The sequence below is a fragment of the Channa argus genome, chromosome 11, assembly GCF_033026475.1.
Source record: "Channa argus isolate prfri chromosome 11, Channa argus male v1.0, whole genome shotgun sequence".
Lineage (NCBI taxonomy): Eukaryota > Metazoa > Chordata > Actinopteri > Anabantiformes > Channidae > Channa > Channa argus.
This window is the reverse complement of record NC_090207.1, coordinates 23731754-23742024: the sequence shown is the minus strand read 5'-3', so window position 1 is coordinate 23742024 and position 10271 is coordinate 23731754. Positions and strand designations below refer to the sequence as shown.

General features: G+C 37.5%; 1 protein-coding gene across 1 annotated transcript; it reads left to right on the top strand.

Moving 5' to 3' along the window:
- Positions 1-5117: 5117 nt before the first annotated feature.
- vamp5 (vesicle-associated membrane protein 5) lies at positions 5118-9797 on the top strand. Its single transcript, XM_067522002.1, has 3 exons — positions 5118-5353; positions 7347-7490; positions 8474-9797. Exons 1-3 carry the CDS (start codon positions 5351-5353, stop codon positions 8621-8623), a joined length of 297 nt encoding a protein of 98 aa, XP_067378103.1. The 5' UTR covers positions 5118-5350; the 3' UTR covers positions 8624-9797.
- The last annotated feature ends 474 nt before the right edge of the window (positions 9798-10271 follow it).

The following is a 10271-nucleotide window of genomic DNA, read 5'->3' as shown; positions in this document are numbered from 1 at the left end:
TGTCAATAGTACACAATTAAAATTAATTAAACTTGGGTAAAACAAGTTACGCACGATTTAGAGGGCACTGAAGAGCTGAATAACAAAACCAGGTATAGATTTCCCCATTTAAATTTGTGGCTTTGGAACTTTTGGAACAGGGTTGTTCCAGCCAACCAGCAGAGACGGATCACTTACAGCCCCCTTGATGATGCCCCCAGCTTGGCCCATGTCAGTCTTTAAGCCCATATAGCCATAGTTATTATTTAGAATAGTCTGAAGATCTTATGTGTCTCATCATATAGTCACCGTTGATGTATACAGCCTTTAACCAGTTTGTCAGTGAAAGAATTTGTTATTCAGATGCTGTTCTTTTGTAATAAACCTTTGATTTCTTTATAACTGAATGCGGGTGTTCACAGAGAGCACAGTAATAATTTGTGGGCACAGTAATATTGATCCTGTTGCTCTTTTACACACTGAGCTGATCCGTGCTGTGTGAGGCCTTGATCACCAGCCATAGCCTGTCACTGTCAAGTCTGTCACTGTACTGGAGACATTTCCACATTTTTTAACTGTTTAATAAAAACGAACATCACGCAGCTTTACTGGAAAAGCACAGTGTTTACTTTTGTTGTTTGTGGAATTGACACCAGATGGAGATGATGAGACATATAGCTCTCAGATGTGAAAATAAAAGGGATTTCCCAGAGCTTAGCTTTGTTGGTCAAGTCATTGGTGAAGGGATACAGGGCAGCTGACACATTCTCTCACTTTTAATTTCTATTCAGTTGAATCACAGGTTTTAGTCATGCAAACAGAATTTTAAAGTAGCAAAAAAGCAACATGTTTGCAGACTATTTGAAATGCTGCAATGACATCACAGGAAAGCAATTTTAATTTTGCAAACAATGAAACGAAAGTGGGTCATTTGAGTCTGAGTAATTTAAAGAATGAAGAAAGTAAAATGGACTATGCTACAACATTTACGAAAAAACACATCTGACTGAACAGACTATAATCGGCTTACCTCTGCTGTTGGCTCAACAATAGTGACTCTCTGAATGACATCTGTGTTTTGTCAACAAGTGACTAAAGTGTTAAAGTTTTGTCCTCGTGACAAAAGGCGTGATTTCTGAAACAACAGCTTTTTAGACAAAGAACAAAAAAACTGCACTGCAACTCATTTGTCACTGATGGGACTCAGACTGTTGTAGCGGTGCAGATGCAAGTCTGCCATCATGAACCACTGCTAAACAAAAGGGTGACGGGAGGGTGGTCAGCATCATCAATATGGGTTTTGTGGTTGTGAAGCTTTTCCCAGAATTGGTATTTGTTGGCAGATCTTTGTCCCTGCCAGCTCTGACTTCACAAAAGTCTCATGTGCTGTAACACTTGGGAAAATCTAATACTCTGTTCTCCATGTTGTGGTGATACATTATGCTGTAATGTTGTACAAAACCGTACTGTATCATGTGGTATGCAGCAATGTAGATGGGTACAATGCGATACTATTCAAAAATGTGTGCGTGTGTGTGTGTGTGTGTGTGTGTGAGATCATGACTGAGTGAGTTCACTAGTATGTGGAGCAATTCAATTCAATTCAACTTTATTTATACAGCGCCAATTCACAACAAAGTCATCTCAGGGCACTTTTATGATTATTAAGTTGTTTAGAGAGAACCCAACAAATACCCCTGGAGCAAGCCCTAGGCAACAGTGGAGAGGAAAAACTCTTCTTCTTCCTTTAACGGAAGAAACCTCCAGCAGAACCAGGCTCAGGGTGGGCGGCCATCTGCCTAATTTACCGGTTGGGGTGAGTGGAAAGTGAAGAGAGAAAAGAAAAGAGCAACAAAAAGATATGGATGATATGGAACTATGATGACTTCTATATATGATGGAGCCTGACCATTCAGAGCTTTATATGTAAGAAGCAGCGTTTTAAATTCTATTCTAAATTTAATGGAAAACCAATGGAGAGAAGCTAGTACCCAGCTAGCAGGTACCTACTTTACTGTGAATAAGGAAAAGACAGGACAATGGCCATTTCATTGTGAGAATCGTACCATCTGAAACAGGTGAATAAAGGCAGCATTGTAGTAATTGATTAGATCTGGAAAATCCAGTGCCCCCGATGGTTTTAATTTTACAACATTTAGGTTTTAAAATGTTAAAATGTAAATAACTAAAAGGGTGTTTTAAACTGTTTTTCTTGTGAACTACAAACTACTTGCACTGAGGAAATGGCAACAATGAGATGGGGAGATTCACAACACCAGTCCTAAGCAGATAAGACCAACTGAAAACATTTCATCTGTTTCCTACTTCTGCTGAATGACTTTAGGGAGGAAAAGACTGGAGGTAAAGTCCATAAATTGATTTGGTGTTGTTGAGGAATGTTTGTATGGGTAAAAGTTAATAAGTAAATAATTTGCTGGTTAATTATTGTCCTGGTATGTTAAAGAAACCTAATTGGAAAATGTGTAAAGTAAAGTTGTATAAAAATAAAATTGTCATCTGTCTTATTACTTTGAGGCTGTGAAGGAAAAGTTTAATAGATAACAGAGGACAGTATTTAAATGTTTCCTAAACATAAGGCTGGAGAGAAGAATAGTCTAATAGTCTCGACAGCCTGGGGGAACTCCAAAAATCTATTCAACAATCAGCAACACTGGGAAAAAAGTTCCAGAAGCACAATCAGGGCTCTATCTGTGTTGGCAGGACAGCCCTGGCCTCTGATTCATTGAATGAATTGCCATCTCTCTTGTTTTAGAGACACCGAGCATTAAGTTTTTAGTTGAGCATTAATATACCAGTCTGCAAATCTCGTCCCTGTTAACTAAATTGCTCCTGATGGTCAGGCAAGTGTCTTGCACAGCAGCTGCCGGTGTGTAAAAAGGTGGATTCTAGTATAGTGAAATTTCTGTAGCAAATAAGCTAAATATACTGTAGATTTCCCCAATTGCATTAGGTTCAATATAGGAAAGTATTGGCTTCCCTTGTTCTGAGACCTTTCAAACATGCATGGCTCTTAAATTGTTTTCTTCCTCATTTTGCATCCTTTGATGCAACAATTTCTTGTGACGTAAGTTCATATGTCCTCATCTTCTTAGTTATGTTCTGATCATTTCCATAAACAGAGGCAGTGGTTAGGTCTGTCTTAATGTGTTTTCTAAAGCGTACTAACTCACACCAGATGAAAAGAAGACTGTTGGAAAGAATTCAAACTACAATGTGAGTGACGCAGTTGAGCTGTCATATGCCCGTCAGCTCCTTATCATAAGCTCACAGTGATACAGGCAGTGGCAATCATGGTTAAGAGTCAGTGTATTCTGCAGCACACTGTTTTACTGTAAGTAGCTGAAGACCAACTGTTGTGCAAAGGCCATGCGTCCGAAAACCCGCAAAGAGGCTTTGATCTCAGTGACACATCATGACAGGGACTTTGCACGACAAGAGCACCGTTGTTTTGAAATTATACCTGCAGGTATAACAGGGGATATTTTTGAGATCTCAGAACAATAAGCTACTACTTGGATGATAGAATTCTTAAGGAAAAAAGAAAGGACCATTAAGGGCAGCAAAGTCAAAAGCATTACCACAGTCAATGCAAGTACCACAGAAACTCTGACTGTCCCTTAGGGGGACATTATGCTGTATGAATATTAGACATATTTGTCAAAAGGGTGGACCAGCTGTCACCGTCTTTAACTTTTTAGACAACGCCCGTCTTGGCCACAGGGTGCACAATGTTCTTCAGCAGTCTGCAGCCTGCATAGGTTTGCCAGAGATGCATTGGCTGTATGTTAAATACATGTAATTAAAAAAAAACTTTAAAAAGGGCAAAGGTTGGACATAACCACTTTTAAAATAACAGTAAGAAATGTAGGTATGTTAATGATATCTGTTATGCCATTCCTCCAGTTTTTTGTGTTTGCAAGAATGAGATAAGAATGATGCTGTGTATTGTTAGTGGTGCATTCTGACGGCCCTTGTAATTTCAAGACCAGTTAACATGAAAAGACATTTATAAATGAATAACACAGTAAAATTGCATTACATGTTTATGTATAAGTCATCAATGAGAGTTTGCACAAACAAATGTAAAAGAATGTTTTATCATTGTGCCATACATATCCTAACTAATGTCCAGTTTGCCTGGGCATACTAAACACTCATACAAAACCAGCTCCAGCATCTTTGGCAATGCACATCTTCAGTCCTTCAGTGTCCACAGCAAAGTGAATAACTTTACTAACATTCAACTTATGACATCACTCAGACTTTTTTACTCTAATATACAAGAGAATAAAGAAGTAGTAGTAACACAAAAGTTTACCAATGCTAACTTAGTAAAAGGTTCTAAGTAAAAAGTTTTACTAAAAAGAAATAAACTCAATGTCATCACAGTGTGACAAATCTGTACATCTTTCTTCTGAAAAGTAATAAAGCAGCATTTTAAAGTAACATATAATGAGCAGACTGATGTGATGTTCTAGTATTTCAAGACTGTGCAAAAGAAGAGGGTGGACACCGCAGGGTCAGTAGTTCAGTCCTCAGCTCCTCCAGTCCACATGTTAAAGTGTCCTTAAATCCCAGTCTGCTCCTCCCCTCACTTGCAAGTCACTCTGGATAAAAGAATTTGTCACGTGACTAAAGGTACAGGGGGTAAGTAAAGACTCACCTTCTTTGAAACATTCACATGTTTTTTCACAGCCTGACATGAATCCAACACACACACACACACACACACACACACACACACACAAAATTGCAGCTTCATTTAATCCATGCACGTTAGAACATACAAGCGAAAATTGGCAACAGTTCTAAAAATTAATAATGTTAATAGTTATATTAACTAAAAAAAATAGAATAAACACTATTAGTACTCATATAAAAATATTTTTAGTAATATAATATAAAATATATTTCTATTGTTTTTTAACTTATTCTTATTCTTAAAAATAATAAGTGATTGGAGTCACATCTCTACTATCTAAAGATAAGAATGCGGGGATTTTCCCTTTCATAACAAATAGGAAAATTATGGAAACTCCGCACTAATGTTGAATTAATTAGATCGTTTTAGCTTGAGTCACGTGGTCGGTTTCCGGGAACTCAGTGAACGCCTCATAAAACCAGCCAGTCCGTCTGTGAGAGGAGTTGACACCGCGGGTTGCGAGAAGCGAAAGTATCAGAGGGGATAAATCAAAGAGCATAAAGACAAAGGAAAAACTGCCCAACGTTTCTCATAGGCGTCTTTAACTCGCACATTTTAAAGCAGACGCTTCTCCACTGAGTTTCCTGCTTTTACACTTGAGTGGACTCCGGTGACAGCAACGACAGAAAGCAGAAAGACTCGAGAGACATGGTGAGTGAATTTCCATGCACGGGCTTAAAGTCCTTTTGATAATGGCTAACACACTGCACAAGAAAATGAAACCAAAGACAGGAAGCCTCTTTTTGTTTTTTATTGTACACTATGAGCCTGCATACGTTTTGTGCAAAATCATTGTCGTGCCGAGTGTCATTAACCCAATGTTATAACGTGTATATAAACCTAATAATTTGAACTGCCTAAAATGGATACAACACATGAGAAGCAAACTGTGTTTTTATGCTGTGAAAACTGCGTGCTAGGTCGAAATTTCACGAATGCTTAGAAACTACACAATGTGAGTTTGGCAGGGATAGATGAGATAGCTGTAAATTATATAATGCTACTAAATGTCTGATTAAGCAATTTCAGGTTATGAAATTGGAACTGTATTTTTGGCATCATGAACAGCATTGGTTCCATCTCGCTAACTTTCACACATGTAAGCCTGAATGGGCTCTGTTATTGAAAACACAAGGTTGTTATTGCTGGGTCGCAAAACAGCACCTGCTTTTGTTGTACAATTTGGATGAAGTGCGGGCAGGAACATGATTTTACATGAATTTCAAATGCCAAGCATATTCACACTGGCAGGAGGGAGGGAGGGTAGGAAGGAAGCAAGGAGGGAAATTGGAATGGCAGCAGTTCCTGTGTTAAGTTAAACAGCTGAATGTTAAGCAGACTATTGTTCGACTGCTAAATGGTGTGCTCACAATAAGACACCTTTACAAGGCATCTTTGAATGAGTTTTCACCAGTGAGTCGTGAGAAGTGAGCAGCAAGAAGCAGGCTTGCTGTCACAACAGGCTCTGATGGCAAGTCTTTACAGGAAACAACATTGAATAATGAAGAAAATCAAGATGCTGAGAGTGTGCTTGTTTTTTTGCTATCTGTCGACTTCCTCATCCTGTTAACTTCTGAGGTGCATGCTTCCTGTCATGGAGTGCTAAGGTGAAGGAGAAAGCGCCTAGTATATTAATTTCTCCGAGGTCAAACTACTCTGTCCTTCACCAGGGTTTTCATTAATCTGTAGTTAGACAGGCTTTTGCGTATTTGCTATGTTGCTTGGCTTTGGGAGCTGTGTCTTTGCAGTTGACATGTATTTGTAAACAGGTGCAAAAATAAAATTGTCATAAACTGGGAAACCTGTCTTGCTTGATTATACTAGTTTCACTTCTCATAATTGCTTTTTTTCTTTTCCATGAAGCACTGGATTTCTTTCACTGCTGGGTAATTTTTTATAACATTTTTATTTTAGTTATAAAGTTACAGTTTTATGCATTTACTTTAATTTATATGAGTACAATGCCTTGTTTTAAAATACACTTGAAGGCACTTGATACCCAAAGCAGCTAAGGCAGAGATGTCTTATTAGTCTGAAATATGGAACCAATCTTAAAGGCCTCTGGATCCTACATTTTCCATAATGCAATAATTTATAGCTTTTCATTAAGTTCTCCCTGCAAACAACCTTCATTTAAATAATATTCATAACCTGTAGAGTTCTGTTCAACTTTTTTTTAGCAAAACAAATATAAACTCCTAAAAGCTGCAGCAGTTATAGCTGCAGTCATACTGAGTTCCAACTGGGAAAGCTGGCTATCCTGAGACTTATCTAAATGCTAACATGGGGTCTTCAACGTTACATATAGGTTATGACTACATCCTTGTATTTTTAATTAGTAGTCAGGATGAGCAGTTCTTGTTTTAAGTCATTTACATGCCTTTCTGGGCTACACAATCCATATTTGGGTTTCCTGATAGCCCATGCTAGCTAATTCTGTTTACATAAAAAGCAGCCCATCCCATGTGCCTAGGGATTTCTCCCAAGAAACTAAAAACTGTCACATGTTGTTTACAACAAAAAATTATTTATCTTTGTTTCAGTGTAAGATAGTCAAAAGATTGTGATCACATCGGTTTCCAGGAAAAGTGTCAGATGACTAAATGAGTCCATGCCATGTCTTCTGTGTGTATTGCTTGGACAGGAGAATGGAAAGAGTCGCCTGGAGAAGACCAAGGAGGAGGTGGAGGAGGTGAAGGTGATTATGATGGACAACCTGAACAAGGCTAGTGAGAGATCTGACAAACTGAATGACCTGGAGGATAGGGCTGAAGAGCTGCTGGAAAAGGTAAGGGGGGGGTGGGGAAAGCTGGGAGCAGGAAAGCTGTTCAAAGTAGACTAACATTGCTGTTTATTGTCCTACCACACTAATTTAACCATGTGGATCTGAGTATCTGAGTTAGATGGATAACGTGGATGGCTGGAGCCAATGGGCAGACATTTCAGTTAGGTCTATAGGGACTGACACTGGGAAATTTTATATTGCAGTCTATAAATATATCTTAGGTGGAGGTGGAGAGGAAAGAAACGTACAATTTACATCCTGATTGTGCTCTAAGGTACTATATTTAGAAAGGTATGTAGTATTGTTGCATTACATGAGTTGCTCTCCCTGGGTACAACATTTTACTTGGTTAAATCTCCAAATAAATGCTAAAGTATTGTGTTGTTCATTGTAATAAGTTTATGTCCATAGTGATAATTTGTCAATATACAACTCCAATTTACTCCTGCTCCCAAGTGACCAAAACCGTGAAGGTGATCCAGAACTTAAGCTGCTTTAAAGATACCACGCTGCTCTTTAGACCTGTGATATTGATTTGACATTGTTAAAAAATATAGCGAGAGAGATCAGTGCAGCTTTAAGTTAACTATGGTCTTATCCAACAGTCTTACCACGGAGAACCTCTATACTGTAGGTCCTAAACTCAAGCTTGAAAGGTGTTTTCCCAGTTTTCCTGGTTATGCTATCTCAAAATTCTATCCTGTAGTGGTAGTGGTTAGTTTTATTTTTAGTTCTCTGAGAACACCTCAGCATTGTGTTCTGAAGGATCCTAAAGGAGTCATGTGATTCATTGTTGATATAAAGGTATTGAGTGAAACTGCTGAGGGAAACATCTCTTAAATACATTTGTTTTTTAAGCAGGCTCTAGGCTTTGGGCTAATGTTGTCCTACCTTGCCATCTATTCAAGACTGTTAGACTTTAGAAAGCAGTTTATTACTCGATACCACAATTTGACATGATGTTTGTGTCTGTGTTTTTTCCCCAGAGCAAAGGATTTGAAAAGACATCTAACCACCTGAAGCAAAAGAAACGGTGGGAGAACAAGAAGATGAAAGTGGTGTTTATTAGCATTGGAGTGGTAGCAGCAGTTATCATTATTGGACTTATAATAGGTGTTATCACTTGGAACAGTTAATGAAAAAAAGAAAAAATACTCAAACCGAGGAACATGAAGTGGATGAGGATAATAAGTCCAGGAACCGAGCTGTCCAAACTGTGGGAGTAGTGTCTCACTTGAACTCCTCAGTCTGTGTTATTTCTGTGAATAGAGATACTTATGTGGGTATCAGTCTCACGCTTTATTAGTGTCAGTATTCAATTTATATGGTACCACTGATTGTACAGCTGCTTCTTCTTTCACTTTTTATTGCTTTTAAAGGGTTTTTACTCTGTGTGGAACATACTGGTAAGGCACACCAACTCACATAAGAAGTGAATGCCTTCAAAGCCAATTTTTATCCTTTTAATGCACAGTCAATAAGAGGAGTAAGAGAAACCGACAATTCACTGGTCCCTAAACCGAAGCCAGAATCCATTACACCCATGATTCCATTGACACTTGGAGAAGAGTTGAGCATCACTGCCAAGAAGGTAGAAGAGAAAAAAACAAAACAGGCTAAACTTGGTAAATATGTGCACGTTTCAGAGAGCTTCAGATTGGATGGAATGAACATTTCAAGTTTTAAATATGAAATGTCCTCAAAGTTGCATCAATGTGTGTTGCTTTTTTAAAAATCTTTATATAATTTATTAGAAATGTAATTACTCCAGATTTGTTTTGTTATATGTAATCTTATTTGTTCATATCATTACTAAAACGGAGATTAGGGGTTCTCCTTATTTGGAGCTGATCTGTACATCAGTATAATGTGCATTTTGGAGGGTTAACACAAACCAATAGCCAAACCACCAGCCAAGCTGTTTATTTGTAATCATAATTCACATGCAACAGATGTTTTGGAGCAAATATGTTCAATAAAACTTGAAAATCAAAGGAAAGGTTTGCTTCTGAAATCTGTGTTTACAAAGACTATCAGAATGACCACTGGTGGCTAGTATTTGTAATTCAGATAAATATACACTGCAGAAGAATAATATGTTCTATGTATATAGCACATTTAAACTAATAATGTATATTTAACGATTTGACACAAAATAAAACTGTATTTATCTAAACTGCTAAACTGTTTAAGCCATGTTATAAGATCTTTGAAAATAAATCTGATGCTGTAAAGTGTATTGCCACAAAACGAGGTGAAGATGTTTTTTAAAAGCTATATTATTATTTGTAAATAAAATTGTAATCAACATGTAATGAAATCATTTTTATTAATATATGTGAATGGAAGGTTGGCCTATCCACTGGCCTACTGAATCTAGCTGATTTTAACCCAGTACCTTTTATTGTGTCACCTTCACGCTCTAGGTGCATTTTAGCTCCACTGTATTGGATTGTTCAACAAAGTCAGGCAACAGTTTCCTAGTTAAAGTTTATTGTTTTATGGATTTACAATTTATTTGTAAATGAGACATTGTGCAGTTACAACAACTGTAAGTTTTATATAGTAAATTAAACATTTCGTAAGCATTTCATTAAATTTACTTAGCTATTTACTACCTCTGAGCACCAAAATGCTGCAGTTATCTTCAGCAAACTCGAGTTTTCCATACCCTGGCTTTTAGAAATATTATAAACAGAAAATCACTGTCTCATACTCAAAGAAAGTAATATTACTGCCCTGTTTTTACCCAGTACACGGGCCTAAAATATTTTCTTTATATTT

Excerpts from the sequence above, each read along its gene's own strand:
- vamp5 (XM_067522002.1), top strand. Across the intron at positions 7,491-8,473 it reads CTGAAGAGCTGCTGGAAAAG|AGCAAAGGATTTGAAAAGAC; the intron begins GTAAGGGGGGGG and ends TTTTTTCCCCAG.